A 22,655-nucleotide genomic window follows, 5' to 3' on the forward strand; every position below is an offset into this window, starting at 1 on the left:
TAGGTACAAAGGTTCAACTGCTCATTAACGCAAATATCTAATTAGCCAATCATGTGGCAGCAACTCAATGCATCTAGGCATGTTGACATGGTGAAGACGAGCTGCTGAAGTTCAAAATGAGCATCAGAATGGGGAAGAAAGGTGTTTTAAGTCAAAATACTTTGAATGTGACATGGTTGTTGGTGCCAGACGGGCTGCTCTGAGTATTTCAGAAACTGCTGATCTCCTGGGATTTTCACGCATACCGTAGACCAGCAATTAAGGGGAACTAAAACCCAATTTTACACAGAAAAGTCTGTTTACAGGTCTCAAAGAGTAGAACTGGATACGTGGAAAGAAGGATGTGAACACTGTTCTCTAGTTTTAAAGTTTCTGGTTGCTTGGTGCCATCCAACTCCTGGTTTTAACATCACCATGCTTTGTCACTGGACAGAAATTTTTATTATCGGGGCGTTCCCGGTGGCACACCTGGTAGATCGCATACCACAGAGGCATTGTCCTTGTGGGCGGACGGCCCGGGTTCGAATCCGGCTCGGAGCCCTTTCCTGCATGTCTTCCCCTCTGTCTCCCCCTTTCACTCTCTGTACTGTCAATAAAGCTACAAATGCCCAAAAAATATCTTAAAAAAATAAATAAAAAAATCCCACATTATCTACCACTTAACACACCCAAGCTTCCCACCGAACATTAAGTTGCATTGTGAGTAATGTAGGCAGCAGGTTTTGACAAAGCATGAAATAAAAGACAAGATCCCATTTTAAGCCATTACAACTTTACCACCTCCTTAATCTTAAGTGTTTTATAGCCTAACCTTAAACACACAGTTACCATGAACAAAGACTGTAAAACTGAACATGGACCTTCAATTATGGAAGCTTACTTAAACTCATTTGTTTCATACTAAGATACAGCATGCTGAGAGCAAACTTTAATGTCATGGTCAACCAGAGTAAAGGCATGTTTGGGTTTATGAAACATTTATAATGTATTTTAGTGAAACCACAACACTCTAGGAAAACCTTAATACATCTTATAACCAGCCATCTGCACACTTAACCTCAACGCTGATTAGATTAGCTGAGATGAACCACAGTAACCTCTGTAGGGAAACCATGGCTGAACTCTTCCACAACTGCTGCATCTATTTTTAAATGTCCTCCAAGTGTAGATGCCGTCCCCTGATTTACCCTTTGTTTAGTCAAAATGGACATTTTTACATGAGGTTTGCATGCTGTGCAAATTGTGCATTAGAGTATACTTGCCTTACCTGCTTAGTCAGGACTCAAGGATTTTAATCTCATTTGTGTAAAATTTTCGTCATCAAAGTTTTTCACATTCACTCTCTGGACAAGAAAGTCTTTGGTTGGAAGGTTTATTGATGTAAGGAGTGAGATTGTAAAGAAGGCTCTACAGTTTTATTAGTACAAGAAAAAGAAGATTTTCACTGAGTTTTGAGGGGTTTTTTCTGGAAAATATACCTTCTGAAGACGATCTTGTTATGTAAATTTCAGTTGTGGGGTAAGTTGTTTTATATCTGCACAATGTTAAAAACTTCAGATTAAATTTATATATTTATGTTTTACTGTATTTGCTGATATTTGAAGTATTAGAGTATTCAATTTTGTTTTGGGGAATATTTTGATAGTCCTCATGAGGACTGATTTTACCGTGCTTTTTGTTCCTTCTGCTTGTGATGTAGAGGTATGACAGAATAATGAAGGACTCTGTGTTTTGTTTGTGTGCAGACTTGTGTTTTTGGTTGTCTTATTAGGGATCTGGCAATGATTTGTCTGCCTCTCTTGTCTGTGTACATAGAGTAAGTACATGCCTATTGGGGATTGGGAATAATTATATTGATTTCAGACCTTCGACAATAATGGCGAATGTCTGTTTTTGTGTGTGTGTGTTTGTGTGTTATGTGTGCACTTGCCTCCCACGCAGAGATGATTCATTTTGTTGATTGGGTACCATGTTGCCCTAAGGACACTGATGATAGACTGTGAGTGTGTGTGCTTTTGTGAGTGTGTGTCCACTATATTTGCCCACAGCAGATGATGATGAGACCGTAGCTTTGGCTGAGCTCTATATTAGGTTCTTTGATATAACATTAGCTCTCTTAAATGTTTGTTTAGCGTGTGGTTTGTCTGCAATGTCTGGGGGAAAAAAATCAAGAACAATACATGAATATTGACTCCCTAATAGGGAATTAGGCCCAGACTTTCCAACATTAGTCCAGGAGTATTGTATTACACAGAATGTGTAAAAGACTTGCTGTCTACCACTTTAAAGACCTGGAGTTTGATATTTTGGCTGTTACCATCTTGCTTTTTTGAAGCCAGAAGTGACCTTATTTGGACAAGAGGATTTATCTGACAACACTGTGTTACTGACTTGTCAATCATGAGGTAGCCACAGCCGAAAGCATGCCAAACTTTATCATCAATGTTAGTCTAAATGGGACCATATAATAATAGAATATAATGCCATATTGGAGAAGACTTCAAAAGCTATTGATTGAGACCATAAACTCACTAGAAAAAATATTTATTAAAGATATAAGTTGGACTATTTGCAACCAGCGGAGTCGCCCCCTGCTGGCCATTAGAAATAATGCAGACACTTCCGCATTGACTTCACATTTCAGACCTGGAGGCTACATTCACTTATTTCCATATATGAATATATAAGAAACGAGACCTTTTTTCTGTTCTTCTCTTGTTTGAGGGATGAAGAGCCTAGAGAAATAAGGTTTTATTGATGTTCTGATCAAATAATTGTTGAAGCCACTGAGGGCAAAGACTGTTGTACCTCCCGAGATAATTCTACAATGATGTTAGTTGATGGCTAACTTTAGCTTTTTGGCTTACAAAACATGTCTCATTTATGTAGCCGCTAATATGTTTTTTTTTTTTTTACATCTGCCTGCTGTAGGTAATAGCATGTGAGCAGCAGCTGGACTCAACCTACGATGCCCGTTGTGATGTGTGGTCCCTCGGCATCACCGCCATAGAGCTTGGAGATGGAGACCCGCCCCTGTCCGAACTCCACCCAATGAGAGCCCTTTTCAAAATACCCAGGTGAGCCTCCATCACACCTGAACAGTATTCTATGATCTTTAACCTTGACCCCCTAACCAGTTTGCCTATAGATGCCCTGAATGGGTATATGCACATATTCTGCTAACATAATCTTTGCAGATGAACTAAAAGTTGTAATTACTATGAATGTTTTTCAAAATAAGCTTGATTCACAAATGGCTTTGACTTAAGTTGTATTATGCTGAATTACTCCTTATTATGGCAAAATCACTATTTGCCTTGACATAATTGAACGTTTGGAGACACTAAAAGCCCTGTTTGTATATTTGTATTTGTCACTTGCAACGTGTGTTTTTTTATCTCCCTTATTACGATACAAAAAATAAATGACAGTGTCAAAGTAAAGAAACAACAGTGTTTTTATCCTGCTGACATCCTGCATATTTCTCACTCTGATTCATCTGCTCCTAAATTATAATTAGGAAATCACATTTCAGCAAATCTGAGCTCTCCTTAAATGTGAAGACTCGGTTTATGTCGGTCAAACAAATTAATACATTATTTCACTTGAAGTATTCAGCTTTTATAAAAGATAAAGTACTAATACTAGTGCTTTTGTTATTCATCTATTTTCCTTAAACTCTAATTATAAACTCGGGTCGCAGGGGCGTTGTAGCCAATCCCAGCTGACATTGGGTGAGAGGCAGCCTTCACCTTCAGGTCACCAGACTATCACAGTACTGACACATAGAGACAGACAAACACTGACACTCTCATTTACTCCTACGCTATTAAGGAGTCACCAACTAAACCTCAGCTGCATGGGTTTGGACTGTGGAGGAAGCTGGAGGACAGATGGAGATGCATGTTTGTTAACAGTCTGACTCTGCTAAGTAATTAAAGCTGTCACCTAAATGCAGTGGAGTAAAAAGTACAATATTAACCTCATAAATTTAGTGGAGTATACATATAAAAAATAGAAATAATTTAGAAGGTACAAGTACCTAAATAATGTAAACCAATGTACTTGTATGTACACTAGTGCTGAAAAGTTTGTGGCACCCAGAAAATGTCTGTTTTGTTTTCCCTGAAAACAAACGGTTTTATTCACAAAATGAATCGAAAATTTAGTAAAGACATTGACAAGAGTAGAAATGATCATTTTAACCTTTACAAATCTCCAACTTTACCTCTAAATACTCATCTAGCCTGCGGAAGAATCATTTTATTGCTTCTCAAATCAGCACAAAATAGCCTTTCAACTCTATAAATGTGAAATAACACAATGTGCCACTGGAACACAAGAGTGCTAGTTGCTGATATATAATATATAATGGATATTCCATAAGAAAATCAGCTTTAATAGTCATTTACTACTTTAACAATGTCTAGACCAGGGGTAGGCGAACCACAGCTCTCGAACCACAAGTGGCTCTTCAGGCCATCTGTTGCTCCCTGGGATTTATTTCTTTACATTTTAATTTAATTTATCATTGGTTTGGGCCCAAGGCAATTTGTATTCTTTGTATTCATATTGTAAAAATACGGCATTAAATATGTAAAAAAAAAAAAAAAGTCAACTCAAATGGGTATCGTAGCTTACAAAAGTCTACTTCAAGTCTAGTTTAGAGTTTCTCTAGCTAGGCTTGCTTTTGATATTTCTTCAGCCTCCCATTTGCACTTAATGTAATGTTAGTAGGCTGATTCAGATTTAGTTGGCTGTTTTATCCTCCTGTTTTTAGGTTTGCGGCTCTGTTCCAACATTTTTCTCTTTTTTTTTGGCCAACAATGGCTCTTTTGTTAGTAAAGGTTGCTGACCCCTGGTCTAGACTGTATGTCTGTTATTTAAATTTTAAAAAAATGTTCTTTTCTTTAAAAAAAAAAGGACATTTCTACAAACTTTTGAGCGGTAGTGTACATTCCACCACTGCTGTATGGACAAGATGTTTTAAACTAACCCTACCTTTCTTCAGCTGAGCTAAAAGAAGTTGATTTTTTTATTCACTGCACTGATGCAGACAGTCAGAATGTAAAGACAGGGAATTGCTGCAATCCTGCAGTCCAAAAAAAGCCATCTCCTGCTCCCCAACGCACTGATTAGCTTCTCTACACAGACTGTCACCAGACAAAGTAATGTACAGTCTTTTCATTTCAAATGGGTTTTTTTTGCTCGCAGGGGCTTATCCATAAACCACTCCCCTCCTGGCACTGATCCCATTCATCCCGTGGGTGGAGGCTGAGAGCACAGCCATCCTTTTCTCATCTGTGTGTTTTGTGGGCTGAAGGTGAAAAGTAATTGTTTATCGTCTTCTGATTCCAGCGTGAGAGCCGCATAAGCACTTACCGTCGCTGTCTTCTTAACGGCACAGCACTTTGTCCATCACTGTCCTGACATGCTGTGCCCCTACACACACACACACACACACACACACACACACACACACACACACATAAACACACACACACACCAGACAGCTCCTGTGACATGGCTGTCCTGTGTGTTTGCTGTGGGGGTCGTGCTCCACAGGAGACATCACACAGCTTTCTCTGAATCTATGTGACTGCTGCAGCCAGTGCTCCAGGCTGTCTGTTCACACTCCTCACTTTCCCTCCTCTCACTACTCTGGGTCTATTCGTCAAGCAGTCTTGGAAAAAGTCACGCTGAGGGCACTAATTCAAGAACACCCTGTCTTATTTAATTTAGGGTGCAAAATAGAAACAGAAGCTCACCAAGAACAACCCTCATTTTGATGTGTTTTCTGCATTTGTTATCCCTTGGTGCTGCTGTCTACAGTACAGTTTTTATCTGGAATTTTAGAGGTAGACACAATGCAATTCAGTATATACATTAAAATTATAGTGAAAATGTCCTTTGTTTCTTCTTTGTCAACTTTTTTCATACGTAAACCTTTTGGTTGACATGAAATCTATTTCATCTTGCTGGTTTTATGACTTAATAAACTCTTTTTGACAACAAATTCCCCATTACAAAAAACTAAAACTAATAAAAACTAAACTAAAACGAAGCATTTTCCAAAAAATAAAAACAAATTTAAACTAGCAAGCTCACTCTAAAAACAAATTCAAACTAACTGAATTTGAAAACAAAAAATCACAACTAAATTAAAACTAAAACTAATGAAAAATCCAAAACTATTATAACATTGGTATATAGTATTAACAATCTAAACAAGTAGACATATCTAAAAAATAGGAACAATATATGCAATATAGACAGACTCAACCATTTAAATTGCACCATTACACAGAGAAAAGTATTTATATTGTACAGTGAAATGTTTACACCTGATGGAAGTATTGGAGAGTACTGATATTGCACAGTTGGTGTACATTTTAGTGCATAGTTCTTTGAAAAAGTAGTTTCACATCTTACTGCAGGTTTACTATTGCTTTTTTAGCTATCTTAAGGCAATAGAAGACATTTTGTTTGTCCAGTGCTCTGCTGGACAAACTATGTGATGATGACACCATTTCTAAACCATCTCCAGCATCATTTGCTTGATTATATGTTCTGTAAAAAACATGTTATATCAGTTTATATTGGACAATATATTGATCTTGCTCTATATATTATACAAAATATAGCTTATTGGATTTCTTTGGGACATTGCTTGGATTGAACTAGACTAGGGGTAGGCAACCTGAGGCTCCGGAGCCGCATGTGGCTCTTCAGGCCATCTGCATTGGCTCTCTGTGAGAAAAACATTATACGAAATAAAATGTTTTTTTTTACATTAAAAATTTTAATTTATCATTGGTGTAGGCCCAAAGTATTGTATTCTTCAGCATTAAAAAATGTTTTCACATTTTAGTTAACTTTAATGTGCATCATAGCTCACAAAAGTCTACACCCTGGTGCCTGTAGCTCTAAATTGTGTCAACTTCGAAGCTAGTTTTGAGTTTTCCATAACTAGGCTAGCTTTCGATTCCAAATTTGTGCTTGGATTCTCGCTACATTCTGACAACATCATATTAATAAATGTTAATTGTGACCTATTGGTAATGCTGGTAGGCTAATTAAGACTTAGTAGGCTTTTGCATCTTCATTGAAAGGCTCCAAATAAGGTTTTTGCTCCAATCCAACATTCTTTGTCTCTTTTTGGCCAACAATGGCTCTTTTGTTAGTAAAGGTTGCTGATCCCTGACGTAGACTCAGGAAGAGAAAGATATTGCAAGCGTAGAAAGTCAAAATCAGCATACACAAGCACAAGTAAGACTCTGTCATGTGAGAAAGACTGGATCACGTTGGGACAGATAACAGTTTCTGTGCAGAAGTCAAATCCCTGCTCAGAGCGTCAGACCCTGGAGCAGGTGAAAGATTAAAAGTGCTCTTCTAATTATGCACACGTGTAAAGCTTTAAGCGTTTATCCTTCATTATGAGCAAAAGAGAAGATTTGAATTTTCCTCACACACTGTACAGAGAGAATTTATCACAGGGCAAAGTTTACCCCGTTAAGAGGGGTATAAACAGGACACTGCAATTAAAATGCATCCAAGGAATTAAAAACTTCAACTCGTTAAAATTTGAGTGTGACTCTCCTCTTCCATGTTTGTCTTCGGGATAAGAAAAACACTTTAATAGTCGCAGCATTAGCAGAACAGACTCCAAATAAATGTGCTGTTGCTGCCTATATTGGGTGTGTTGCGTGATAAACAGGAGATGCATGTCCTCTCATTAGACCCATATATCGCTGTCGGAGCCAATGTGAAGAAGGCCCCCGGTACATTAGCAGGCAGGAAACCTTTCGTAAAAAGATACTTAAAGCAGAACAAGGGGGTGGTCCGTAGCGTAGTGGGTTACACAGGCGCCCCATGTATAGAGGCTACAGTCCTCGCTGCGGTGGAGCCGGGTTCGAATCCGGCCTGAGCTCCCTTTACCGCATGTCCTCCCCTCTGTCACCCCCTTTCTATCTGTCTCTCGCTTTCAATAAAGCATGTAAAATGCCAAAAAAAAAAAAAAATCTTTAAAAGCAGAACAAGGAATTACAGCAAATTAGCTCAGTTGTTTGTAGGCTATGAGGCTTGACCCCTTAACGATGTCTGTCTGTTTGAGTGGGAATTTTACAGGGGAAAGCTTCAGATTTTAAGATCTGGCTGTATATTTGATAGCCGGTGTTACTCACTATTGCTTCTATGTCATAAAATCAGTTGTATCATGTCCTCAATGACGAATAGTTAAGATTTCACTCCATCGTTCCACTCTGTGCCTCGGCCTTTTGGTCTCCGGCCCGCCTGCATAAATCCCATCTCATCTTATCTTTCCATTTATCTTTTCCATTCCCTCCTTTAACAGAAATCCTCCGCCTACTCTCCACCAGCCGGAGCTCTGGTCAGACGACTTTAATGACTTCATCTGCAAGTGAGTGTGAATACTATTGTGTTTGTTATGCCTCTGTGAATAATACATATTTGCACTGATGGTACATAACCAGATGCAATTTGAATATAAATCCAAGAAATTCATTGCACTCCTCCTCCTCTCCCTTTTCTTCCTCCTCCCTCAGGTGTTTGATTAAGGACTTTGAGCTGAGGCCAAATGTGCTAGACCTGCTGCAGCACGTGTTCATCAAAAAGATTGTTGGCAGAGAGAAAATACTGCAGAAACAATTGCTCGAACTCATTGATCTCAACCAACAAATAGGAGTCATTGAAAAAACAAGGTACTGTCGGGAGTGTATTCACATGAACATTTCTTTTCTAAAATCTCACATTTCTAATCTATCATCACACAACAGTTCATACAATTTCTTACATCATTTTTTGTGTGTTATCCTACAAATGTCCAGCAACACAAGCGTTCGCTGCATCTGCTCAAGTCTCTGCAGTGCAGAACCTGTTCATGCAGCAAAACTACTTGGTTAGGTGTAGGAAAATATTGTGGTTTTGGTTAAATGAAGTTAGTTTGAAGGACTTGGTTACCTTTAGGAAAACATTGGTTTGGCTTTATCCGGGAAAACCTGAAAATGTTGAGACTAGTTTTCCAGTCAAAGAGAACTGTCAGGGTTTTCATTAGGTTTTGTTTAGGCAAATTACTCCCCTTAACTTACTGAAATTTGGGTAACTAGTGCAGTGCCTGTAGGAAGTATGTATTCGTACAGTGGGAGATTAAGTAGATTTTTAAATTATGGCCAAATGAGGTTGTGTGTGAAAGTGGGATGTACAATGAGGTGTAGTACTCTTGCGTAGTGTTAATATACCAAGTGTATATTGGGTAATTCATGGATGTACATTGAGATATAAAGTGACACAGAAATAGTTATTTTAAGAAAAAGAAACTTAATCATTCAACATGGTTAGACATATATACAGACAAAGATATAGGAGGGAATATGTTTACATGCAGCACAAACAGATGGATGTGAATAACAGAATTTGCACATTACATGCAGACCACAACAACATCTGAAACTCCATAAAACACTTACTTTTCATAAGGTATACACACCATCCAGCACATACACATTGAACGTTGATATTCGCTGGAAACGATTAAAATATTATTGGAAAATCGAACCTTGTAGCGCACTTTAAAACTCTGAAAGATAGGTAGGCTAAATAGAGTTCCAGATGAGATGAGTCAGGCATGAAAATCCAGAGTGAATTGTGTTACTGACCAGGTGTAGGCCGATCACAAAAAGGGGCGGAGCTCCCCTAAAAGGCGTCCGATTGGAAACAATGCAATGCCTCAACACGTCCTACGTAAATGATTATATTTTGAAAAATGAATTAAAAAATCTTTAAAATGTAATTCATTAGGTTTTGTTTAGGCAAATTAACTTACTGAAATTAGGGTAATGGGCCTATTATGTAGCAAATGTAACCCTGCAGCTCTTAATGTCACCAGAAGCCGGAGTTTCATTTGGGTGAAACCACCAGATCTTTTGACATTTCTCTTGACTGATTCAAATGTAGGCTAGCTGGAAACACAAGTTTTAATTCAGCCATCCCAACTCCAGTCGCTCCCAAAGGTGTCAGAGACAGTTGAGTCCTGCATGTGATATCAGATCACCAACTTGAGACACATTGTCAACAACTGAAAGACAATAGCAACGTATACACTTGAATATCTTTTTTTACAATATTATATACAGCACTTTTAACCTTTTTATTACCAGTAATGAAGCGGAGAGTTGTGGTCGTGAACGTCATGAAAAAACTGTTGTTGTTGTTTACATGATGCCGCCGCTACCACTAAGCTGTCAGCAGCAAACTGAAAAGGCACCCACGTGGAGGGCTGGAAAATGATCAATCATAAGAGAGTCCTTAATTCGAGTGAGCAGAGCTCCACCGCGAGCTTGCACGAGGGAGAGAGCGAGTGTTGTTGTGCGTGTTGCTGTTGTTTTTTACTCGCTCACGTCTGCCTCTGCTTCACTCGGTTGCTGAATATGTGCGCGAAGATCAAACAAGTGCGCGCGGCAGTTGAAATCTGCGTGCATGACGCAAAATAATTTACGTGCGCAGAGAGATCTGCGCGCGTGCAGATGTGTTATCGCTCGCGCAACTTTTGACTCAAATGTGACGCCATACTTAGTGCTCCTTGTTAGATTACGTACTTAACTAACATTGGTCTCCTGGTTGGAAGTCATGAGTTTGTTTGACTCATCCATCCTCGACCTCCTCCCTACGCCGACTTTGTTGCTCCTTATACTACGTCAACTAACTTCCTCTTTAGCCAGCCCTGCACGTCCTAGCTCACATTACTTGGGTGCATTATTTCCGTAGATCTAAGTACAAACAGTCTGATTTGTGACACGTTCAAAGTCACACTGCTCCTATTTGTCTAGTGTGAGCAGAATACTCACACCCCATAAAGCGTTAGATAGATTTTGTTATAAAACCCAAGAAAAACTTCTGCAAGCCTCGCTGTCAGTGGGTTTTATGTGGTAGGCTACAGCTTAGCTTTTGCAGACAGTATAATCCAAATTACTCTCCTTGCTGGATGTTTTACAAGCCCTGTCACTCTCACATAAACAACAGCTCTATCCTGCTCCGGCTCCACTCGAGGTGCCGGCTGCACGGCGTGTGTCGTATTAGACTGAAATGTTGGCCCAGAAAGTTTGTGTTGCTCGTACGGTCATGAAATGTTAATCTAATTTCCTTCATTTAAGCCATCATGGAAAGACAGAGAGAAGCACAGACAGTAATGACAGGTAACAAATGCCTATATGACCTTTATGCCACAGTAGGAGTAGATAAATGGCTCTTGTTGTAGCTGTGATCACACATGTATTTGAAGTCAACTACATGGGCTGATGTTAGATTGGTTACATGCTTCAACCCTGCCATCATACGCATTGTTGTCTTTCCTATGAACCATGTTGTTGTCACATTTTCCTCTGTTTTTTCTAGCTCTTCTATTTATACCGTCTTATCATTTGATGCTGAAGGTTAAAACCTTCTCTGTTAGCTAACTACAGCAGTTGATGAGCTAAAAAACACACCAGTGTTTATCATTAACCAGCAGATAAATGGTGATAATTTACCATCATGATTGCTAATCTGTCATGTGGCTGGTAATCAGACATAATCAAACTTATTCTGATATATTATCTGAGGAAACGGTAGATTGTGAATTCCTAAAATCCACTGTCTTTAATAACAAGGTGCTGTTCAGTTAGTAAAGCTGAAAGCTAATGAAGTCATTTTAAATACAGCAATGGATTTCGTGGCCACATTTCTTTTTGCCTGTATTTAAAATGATTTGTCTCAGTAAACAGAGCAGATATTTACAGTATTAGGGTCCGGTATAAGGGGAAAAATGAGGAGGAAGATTTTTTAAAAGTCTGGCCTTATAAGACTAAAGTCAAAATTTTAGTTTTAGTACCAGACACAAGAAAAAATTAATTGAAAAAAATGTGTGTTTTCCGAGAATAAAGTGAAAATGTTGAGAATAAACTTGACATTTCAAGATTAAAGTCAAACTTTTGAGCATTTACTGTATTCTGAACATTTGAACTTTATTCTCAAGATGCAAAAGAATAAAATAATTTTCCTCTGATTATTTTTTTCTCATGCCCGGCACTCATCCTGAAAGTTCGACTTAAGTCTTGTAATGCAAGATAAAGAAATAACCTTCTTCCCCTTCTCTAATTGTTTTCCCCTTTTACCTGTCTCTAATACTGCTCTGTACATATCAGCCATAAAGTTCAGGTTGTGTCTGTTTGACTAAATGTATAAAATTAAGCAGGCCTCCTGGTACCATTTTCCTATTATGTAAAAAAGAAAAACCTACATTACCAGATTTCTGCCTTCAATGATCTGCTCTCTTGGTGTATTGCCGTGCAGAAACCGTTGCGACTATGAGGTAGCCAGTAAAAATAGGAATAAAGGCAGATTTAACATTTTTCTAAAATGTAGTTTAAGTTTATTTCAGTCAGCATCTGGCCTCCTACACCTGGGGAAACAATCATTTAGTCTCAGGACCTTGACAGGAGAAAGAGGACTGCATACTGAGCAGCTCCATGACTCAGCATTTAGTCCATAGAGTTTTATGTTTACGTTTAGATCTTTATCGAGTCCAAAGCTTTGATTATATTTACATTGTTTAGGGCTTGCTTTAAATGAAGAAATGTACCGTTTTGCCTTAGCAAACACCATTGGCAACAATGTGCATTATGTCCTCATAATGCATTGAATTTAGATGGTATATTATATTCTCATGTAAAGGTTGCATACTTTGCTCAGTGAAAGTTGGTTGTGGGTTCTGTGAGTTCTAGGCATGAACGCATCCACACTAAAAGAGGAGGCCACATGAAGACGCAGACTGACCCAGAAGAGGTTGACGACCTCGCCACCCTAGAACTTCTAGATGAGGTAAGAGAGTCGACACTGGTCACTAATTTCAGTAAAATACAATACTTGGCTAGTGGTGGAATGATTCTACGTACATTTGTAGGATAAATCCATAGATGAATCTACATTGAAATGTAACCTAGGTACACAGGTGAAATATCAGATCATGGGAAAGGAAAACTTCTTGGACGAAAGTCAGCATAGCGTATCCTAAGCGGATGCTCTGGTTGATACGATAACATTAGAATAGGAACATAATCTCCCAAGTGTACTCGCATATCAAATGATTGTCATAACAGGAAAGTACAGGACATTAAAACCTTAGTTACAAAGAAACAATGACGCACGAACTGAAGTGAAATTAGCTGGTCAGAGGCGTTGTCCCTCAGAGTTGTTCTGAACCTTGGATGTGTTGTCATCTGTTTTTTACTATCTGCCAATTAAATCCCGCACAAGGCTGTTATTCGAATTCATCTGGTCGTCAAGTGTTTTTCTTTAAAGTTTTTCTACCATACTTAAGTACAATTTTAAGGTTCTTTACTTGAGTATTTCTTCAACTCCACTACATTTCAGAGGCAAATATTGTACTTTTTACTCTTTACTACATTTAGCTGCCAGCTTTAGTTACTTTTCAGGTCAAGATTTTACATGAACAAAAAACACAATCAATTTAGAATTATTACGCAAATTTAAAAAAAAGAAAAGAAGATAGTGTTATAGATTCAACCACATATAAAGTATTTTAAGTAGTAAAATCTAAGTGGGTCCATTCTGCAAAATTAGTACTTTTACTTTTCATGCTTAAAGCACATTAAGATGCTGATACGTTTTGAATGCTGGACTTTTACATAATTAAGAGATCTAAATACTTTTCCACCACTATGACTCCCCTCGAGATGTAAAGACGAGCAAAACGCAGATTCTGTTTACGGGCGTAAAACAAATAAAGCGCAAATAAATACAAAACATTCTCATAACAATTACAATAATATGTACAGGATACATAAATTAAATGCTTGCAGCTTAATTAAAATATGCGCTACAATGGCAAACATGCGCCTGCACATAATTAAAACAATAATAACGACATTATACAACAAACTAGTATACTTCATTGGCCGCATCGAGGGGATCAAAATAAACCTTCATGGAAACTCCGCACCAGCAGGAAATGAACAACAAAAAAACATTTAAAAAAACCCTTCTTTCTCAGTCACTCTTGCTCTTCTGCATGTGCGTATGTCAACAAAACAAACCTCCCAGAAGCTGCAAACAATAGTTCTGCTATTACCATAACCTTTAATATTAATTATACAAATATGAACTTAACTGTTTATGTATTTCCTTAAATGAATTAACATATTTATGACCAACTGAATTGACATTATTAAATGTACAACAAATATTTATTGTTTATTAAAACTGCTTTTGCTGGCAGTTACAACCACTGTACTTGGCTGTTGTCATGAGGGGAAAGCCATTTTCACAAGAGAAACAATAAAGCCAGATTTGTGCAAATGTATTATAATTGATTGAAACGGCGCAATACTCAACACTATTCATGAGAGAGGGCAACATTTTATTCTCTATTTTGAAAAAACATGGACTGCAGTTTATTTTACCACAAGACTCTCTGGCTTTCCTGTAGTCTTTGATTGTTAAACACAATATATTTTAATAGTTGAGTTTCAAGGCCATTCCTGACCTCGCATACAAAACGCTTTCAATCTCAATGCTGTAGCCACAAACTGTATAAAAGAAGTGCACTTAGCCACCCTGACATCACCTGTTGGTTCATGGATGAGCATTTTGTGGGGGTTTTTGCAGCCAGAAGTGACTATCTGCTAAGCATGATGCTAATCTGAACATCTACATCTCCTGAATAACCACTAAATTATTCCACTAAATGGACCTTTCATGTGTGATGTGTTTTCTCAGCTAGTTACTTGGTTTTAAATGTCCACTGTAGTTTAATTTATGTCTAAAAAAAAATCTATGGCATTCTTTTAAAACCAGTTATTGTATTGGTAAAAACAATATTCTTTTGTGATATAAAGTCGTAATGATTGCATGAAAAGGTATGAAAATTGTAGTTTAAGATAAGAGATAAGATATGACACTTAGATATAGAAGACGGAATAAAGAATATAAAAAATAAGACCTATACATACACTCTATACACATTATATACATACATTTCGGCTATTTGGCATTTATTATTAATATATATTTTTTATAAAGTCTTATGTTATGAAGTCTTAATGATTGCATTATGATTATTATGATTAATTATTATTAATATATATTTTTTGTGTTTGTTTGTTTGTTTGTTACCTGAAAGTACTTTGCATTTTTACAGATATTGCAAATATTTTAAAATATTTATATGCACAATTATTATTTCCCCCTCCGTTAACGAGGACATTTAGCATAATCTTTTACCCGATCACCTGTGCCATCAGTGAGAAATGCACGGCAGCATCTTTTGCACAAATGCCATTTAGAGCAATTTATCATATCTGAGCGCTGCATTGACGTATTGAATGAAACAGTTGGTCTCAGTTGCCAGCGGATATTTTCACCCATCCCTCAAGATGAGGAGCCGTGCTGGTACGAGGGAGGCAGAGCCGTCCTGCTGTTGTTGATGTACCTTTCCTGGCAGCATGAAGACAGGAGAATTAATCACAGCGTGACATGAAGATAATGCATTGACGTAACAGGCGTCACAGGCCTCGACTTGAGTCGGGACATACTGTAACCTAAAGTTCTGCTTGTTATCTCTCCTTAATATGCTTCTGACAATATTAATTTGTCCGGGACACATTGTGTGAATGTTTTTTTTTCAGAACACAGTCACAGAGCAGCTTCAGAATCGCTATGGACGAGATCAGATCTACACGTATGTGGGAGACATCCTCATCGCAGTCAATCCTTTCCATAAGATGGAGATATATACTCCTGAGGTCTGTGCAAACACGTCTTTCTGTGTTTCCTTTATATGCGTCTTTGCTTGCACATTTGGTCAATAATGCACTGAGTGTAACAGGGCACATCTCATTAGTGCTCCTGCAGTTCTTCAGTTGGCTGCATCTCATCTCACCTGCACACACACACACACACACACACACACACACACAATTGTACTTTTTTCTCTGCCATTCAATCAAATCAATCAAAATTACTTTATACATCCTTGAGGGGAAATTCAGTTAGTCTGGTAGAATCTCTGTTAGAATGAGACAGCCTGATTGCTGTAGGAGTGAAGGAGCTTTTGTATCTCTCCGTCCTGCAACGGAGAGAGAGGAGCCATCCTCTGCTGTTTTTTTGGTCCATAAAGGTTTTGTTTAGAGGATGATTCGGGTATTTCAGGATGCTTCGAACATCTTGACAGTGCACCACTCCACCACCTCCTACATCACTGACTGTATTTCTCCCTTTGTCTCAACTTTGTAGCTATTTTTCCATTTCTTTTCTCCCAGAACAAAAATATAATGTGTTGGAAATTTCCATCCTTTTGTCGTGAATAATTATGTAAGCCCATATCCACCAATGTGCCGGTAAACATTTTAATAAACAATAATAATAATAAAAGTCATTATTAGGGTTTAAATCACAATAGGATATTATATTGATTCTTTAGACAACAATGGTATTGCGATATTTTCTTTTGCAATGATAGGATTTAAATTTCACCCAATTTAGGGACCTTCAATCCATTTATATCAGCTCACAAAAAGAAACTAAAATATGATTGATTTTTCATTTTAAATCTGGAAGAGCTCAAACAAAATTGCCAATTACTCTTTTTAATAAAAAAGAATAAATATAAAGTGGCAATTTCAAAATAAAGGCATATCATAAAGATGATGATGTGAATCAACATTTTCACTTTGCATCAGTAATATTTGACGTCATATTAATGAGCAACTTTCTCATGTATTTGGAGATACTAAGTCATTATTATTTTTGTTTTTATTTATGTATTTATTTGTTTGTTTACACAATTTTATTGCAGACATGACACAAAACCAAAAATAAAAAAACAGACAAAATGAATAAAACACCCAAAACATTGAAATTAAATGAGGAAGTTTAACTCCTACCCACTACATAGTTGTACATCTCATGACAGTATGCTTATATACAACTATCTACATAGATTCACCTGTTATATCTTTATTTCTGATCAAGCATGTATAAATTAGTCAATTTACCGTTATATACACATCTCCCTACATCTAAACTAATCATATTAAAAGGCCAAAAAGAAAGAAATGAAATTGGGCTACAACATAGCATAACATAGCCTAGCATAGCATAGTGTAGCATAGCGTAGCATAGTATAGCTAAACATAACATAACATAACATAACATAACATAACATAACATAACATAACATAGCATAGCTAAACATAACATAGCATAGCATAGCATAGCATAGCATAGCATAACATAGCAAATCCACTACAATATAACAGTTATTTAACTTTCTTCCACATTATATTTACATTATGATACTCATGAAATGAATCTTCATGTTTTAAATGTTTTTTTTCTCTTTACTGTCAACTTTCTTCTCTTCACAGTACACCAAGATGTACATAGGAGCTAAGCGAACAGCTAACCCACCACACATCTTCGCTGTCGCCGATATGGCGTACCGGTCCATGGTGTCATACAACACAGACCAGGTAATGGAGTAGTACTCAATTATTATTTCATAGCATACTGAGAGCTGAAAGTAATTTTATATCAACTTGTTTTGATGAATCAAGCTGGGTGTTAGTTTCACACAAAAAATACAATTATTTCGTGTTAAAATGGTTATAGCAGTGATGGGTACAGTACTGGGAATCTTTAATTACTTAAAAGAACAAATACTTAAAAAATGCAAAAGTAAAAGTAAAAAAATCATTTGACTTGGAATTGGATGACAGACCATTTTCGGTAATGTAGCACAGTCGATAACGGTTGTAACGAAGATATAAATGTCAAAGTTATAAGTAGATTACTGGCCCAAAAAATACTTAAGAGTATATGTATACATTGGAACAGTTACCATATGAAGACGCGTAGGTCAGTTAATTTCAGCAGCATTCATTATTTCTTATTTATTTAGGTTATTATTTATTTTAACAGCTTTTTTTATTGTGAATGTCAGTTAGAGGTTGTAAATATTTCAACAGTCTTTGTGACTTCCTGTGCACAGTGTATTGTGATCAGTGGGGAAAGTGGAGCTGGGAAAACAGAGGGCGCTCATCTGTTGGTGCAGCAGCTGACAGTGCTCGGAAAGGTGAGTCCATAAACATAATGTTTGATTAACATTGCACTAATGAAATGCAGCATTAACATCCCACCTATCTGATATCCAAAAGGAGATAATTACGATAGAACTACTGAGAGTCTCAGACCACCAGGTCATCTTTGACCCTCATTAGTTAGAGAGTTTTGATCCGTGTGTCCTGAACAGAGAACCTGCACTCTTCCACCTCACAGTGAATGACTATGAGCTAAATAAAATGCACTCTCGAGGCAATTTGAACGTCCTATGATCAGTTTATTTGAGTTTCCAGCTGATGCCAGTCGTGATTTGCAACCCAATTTCAAAGAAAGTTCCCTTCAGTCACTCCTTTCATAGTGAGGTAATGAAAGAAGCAGTGGCGGTGTCACTTTTGATGGAAATAACATGAACAGGGAGGCACATGGCAGGAACGTGTGCATCATTTCTTGACAATATGATTATTATTCCGCTAAATTGATTTCACCAGTTACTGAGCCGGAATAATGTTGGTTTTTTTTCAGGCCAACAATCGGACGCTCCAGGAGAAAATCCTGCTGGTGAACAGCCTGGTGGAAGCGTTTGGAAACGCCTGCACCGCCATCAACGACAACTCCAGCCGATTTGGCAAATACCTGGAGATGAAGTTCACCTGCGGAGGAACGGTGGTTGGAGCGCAGATATCCGAGTACCTGCTGGAGAAATCCAGGGTCATCCACCAGGCAGTGTAAATACCACTAACTTCACTTTTCTTTCTGTTTGGTTTTAACCCTTGCGTTGTCTTAAAGGTCAAAATTTACTCGCCACTGGGTCCAGCTGAGGGTACTCCTGTAGGACTAATATTTACAACATGTGCAATAAAAAAACACAGACTATTATGTTTGTTATCATGTGCAATATACAGTCATAAAAATTATTAGACCACCCTTGTTTTCTTCAATTTCTTTTTCATTTTAATGCCTGGTACAACTAAAGGTACATTTGTTTGGACAAATATAATGATAAGAACAAAAATAGCTCATAAGAGTTTAATTTAAGAGCTGATATTTAGCCATTTTCCATGGTTTTATTGATAATAACCCAAATCATTATCAAGAAAACCATGGAAAATGGTGAGATATCAGCTCTTATTTTTTTTATGTTGTGACATTTATATTTATATTATATATTATTATTGTTACCTATTTTGTTCATTGCTTTCTTATAATATCATATCTTGTGAATGTTTTTGTAATATTTTTTGTCATTTTCGTACAATCTGGAACCAGAATTTCCTTCAGGATAAATAAAGTTCTGTCTAAATGTATCTGATCTTATCACTATATTTAACAGTAAAAGAAAACAACCTAAATGATATTTTTTCAAGATGAAAATTGGTTGAAAAGTTTTGTCTAATTTACTGTTGTTCACACACCTTGTGGTTGGAGGCAAATATTTAAAAAATGGGAGAAGATGAGTATTTTGTAGCCAGTTTCCTTATTGAACCGTCTATATGACCATATAACTTTAACGCCAAAGAAGTTCAAGTTTGTTGTTGTTCCACTTCAGTTTTTCTGAACTGTTACGACGAAAAACCACAAAGTTATCGATGCATGAGAGGATGTTTCTTTATGAAAAATATGATTCAGGGTTTGTAATTCAATGAAACCACTTTATTTTAGAGATTTAATTACGGTGGGTCATTTTTTACCCTTAGGACAAAGCGAGTATGCAGAATGTTAAGACTACATAAGGACTAATATAATCAACCTCATGACACTCAATGTTACAACCTTCATGTGACAATGATATTCATAGAAATGTAAATCATGTTTTCTGAAAGAACATTTCCCAGAAGGTTATTTTTCCGCCTGCTGGTCAGGGATCAGCGCGTAATTGACTCTGTCTCTCCTCCTCTCACCTTTACTTCTCCATCTGAAACCGCTGGCATTTCCCTTCAACCTGCGCTTCAGTCAATCCATCTTTCCTTCTTATCGTGTGTCTGGGGAGGGGACCAGGTCAAGTGGAGGGGCTAGCTTGTTTCCTGTTTGATCAAAGATTGTGGTCTTGCACGTGTCCTTAGTGGAGCTTCAAAGGCAGAGTCAAGTATTTCATTAGAAAACAGACACACGGTTCAGAGTGTTTGATTTGGCTCAGAGCATTGTGTGCAGCTACACTTTTCTGTAGCTGTGGATACTAATTTTGGGGGGAAAGCAAAGAAAGATGTGTCCATATTTACTTCTGCCAGGAACATTATGCTTCATGATTTGTTTGTGAGTGAGTATAAGGCTTTTGGTAAGTCGAATATCTAAAAGACTTGTTACCAGCAAGCCCTTGGCCTAGAGGTTAGGAGTCGGGCTTGTAACGGGAGAGTCGCCGGTTCAAATCCCAGTACTGACAGGTCTAGGACTGAAGTACCCTTGAGCAAAGGCACCTAACCCCCCTGCACAGCTCCTCGGGCACAGTAATGGGCTGCCCACTGCTCCTTGCATAGTGTGTTCACTTGAGTGTTAAAAAAAAAAAGCATGGGTTAAATGCAGAGGTTGAATTTCCCCATTGTGGGATTAATAAAGTAATCTTCTTAACACGTTTTTAATGGCATTTGGTGAAAAGTTAGGCTTAAAGTTTTGTTATAACTTCAGCCTAGCCAAGAATATTTAGTTGACATCAGGGTTTTTTCTCAGACCCATTGTCATTTTTGACTGCTCAAAGTGGTATTTTGTAGGGATTTTTGGCCATTTTTTTTTATCAATTCTTAAGACCCCTTGAAGACCTTGAAGAATACCATAGAACAGGGGTCAGCAACATTTACTAACAAAAGAGCCATTGTTGGCCAAAAAAAGAGAAAAAAACTCAGAATGGAGCCACCATTTTTTTTTAGCCTCACAGTGAAGATAAAGCTTTACTTGAAGGTCACAGTGAGCTGTTATTAATATTGTTTTGTCAGAATGCAATGAGGATCCAGTGCAAATTAGAGGCTAGACTCCTGAGAAATATCTCAGGAAAGCGAGCCTGGTGAGGGAAACTCAAAACTAGACTTGAAGTTCGCAAAATTTAGAGGTTATGAATAGGTGGTCTCCAGACTATATCTCATTTGTGATAATGTCTGGTGTTAGCCAGGCTACATTAGTCCTGTATGGAATTCACAAAAAGTGATCTGTAAAGGGAAGACTCATGGGTGCCAGTAGAACTAGCTTTCATTCAGATAATCTTGGGGTTGCTAGTTTTTTACTCAAATTTTGTCTAAATTTGAAATGTTATTCAATGTCCATCCTGAAGAGATATCACGACATAGTTGGCTTTTAGCACATTTTATTCCAATTGTCTTATATATTCAAAACAGGACTGAAATTAAACAAATAACAACATGGCTTAAAAGACATTTCTTATGCTTCTAACAGCTGATTTTGATTTTCTGAGCTGAGTCTTTGTATTTCCACAGAGGGGAGAGAAACTTCCACATCTTCTACTACATCTACGCTGGCCTGGCCGACAGGAAGAAACTCGCCCACTACAAGCTCTCCGACAGCAAAACACCTAAGTAGTCTTGACATTCCTTTGGCTCTTCTCTTAAACACTGTTATTTCCTTCCCACGATCGCAAACCTCTGAGACACCGATCCTGATCTGTGTGTGCGTTTCCTCTTTGATCCGCAGGTATCTGTGTAACGAGCACATTAAATTAGGGCCTGACATCGTGAGCAACACCTTCTACAAGGAGCAGTTTGATGCAGTGGAGCAGTGTTTCAAAGTCATTGGATTCACCCTGGAGGTAAGAAAAACTTCATTAATTACTGGACAGAAAGCTAAAGTTGTTTAACAGCATAACCTTTATCCTAACATCCATAAAGACAAGCGTCCTTTATTCTATACTGACCTACAAAGTCTAACTGCAGTAACGACGCAAAAGGTAAAACTGAGAAAAACTGCTTTAAAGTTTTGTTTATCTGGCCAGCCAAATTGGTTATATGTAGATAAGTGATATGACACTTATTTCTACATGTATTGATGATGTCATTTTTATGCTAAAAGTCATGATAATTTATTTCACCTTTGACCCCAAAAATGTGGTAACTGCACTCTGGTTTTGCTGTAAAAGGTTCTAATAGTAATGCACAAACAGAGTGCAGTAACTACAATGTTGTTGTCTTCTTTCAGCTTTTAAATTCAGTTTTCAGTGAATAAACATTTTCTAATTGATTTAGTTATCAGTGTATTCAAGTGTTTAACGACTCTATTCAAAGATTTGTGTATCTTAGACTTAATATTATAAATTAATGTTAAATTTTAGTCTTAATAACATTTTATCTCACTTTTTTTAAACTTCATCACTATCTAGATAATAATTTCTCTTTCAAATAAACTTATAATTTCTATTATTTTTATGTTTAAATTAGTATATATATCCAAAGCAGGCCGTGGTAAGTGCAATTACTGCTTGAGTTTGAGTTGGATTTTGTGGTTTTTATATCATTTTTTTCCTGAAATAAAGCAAAATTGAAATCTAAAACTTTGTCACAAGATAAAACAGACATCAAGGGGTTAAT

At 37.3% G+C, this 22,655-nt stretch overlaps 1 protein-coding gene across 1 annotated transcript in view; it reads left to right on the forward strand.

Annotated features, from left to right (window-relative positions):
• The window catches only part of myo3a (myosin IIIA), a 95,340-nt gene that overhangs the window by 37,033 nt on the left and 35,652 nt on the right, over positions 1-22,655 (forward strand). Inside the window, exons 7-16 of the mRNA XM_059327431.1 lie at positions 2,932-3,077; positions 8,354-8,419; positions 8,565-8,720; positions 12,777-12,873; positions 15,699-15,815; positions 17,439-17,543; positions 18,062-18,145; positions 18,655-18,857; positions 21,552-21,650; positions 21,766-21,880. Of these exons, the coding sequence (XP_059183414.1) occupies positions 2,932-3,077; positions 8,354-8,419; positions 8,565-8,720; positions 12,777-12,873; positions 15,699-15,815; positions 17,439-17,543; positions 18,062-18,145; positions 18,655-18,857; positions 21,552-21,650; positions 21,766-21,880 (1,188 nt within the window). The remainder of the gene's footprint in view (positions 1-2,931; positions 3,078-8,353; positions 8,420-8,564; positions 8,721-12,776; positions 12,874-15,698; positions 15,816-17,438; positions 17,544-18,061; positions 18,146-18,654; positions 18,858-21,551; positions 21,651-21,765; positions 21,881-22,655) is intronic.

The sequence above is a fragment of the Centropristis striata genome, chromosome 23 (assembly GCF_030273125.1).
Source record: "Centropristis striata isolate RG_2023a ecotype Rhode Island chromosome 23, C.striata_1.0, whole genome shotgun sequence".
NCBI classification, from domain to species: Eukaryota; Metazoa; Chordata; class Actinopteri; order Perciformes; family Serranidae; genus Centropristis; species Centropristis striata.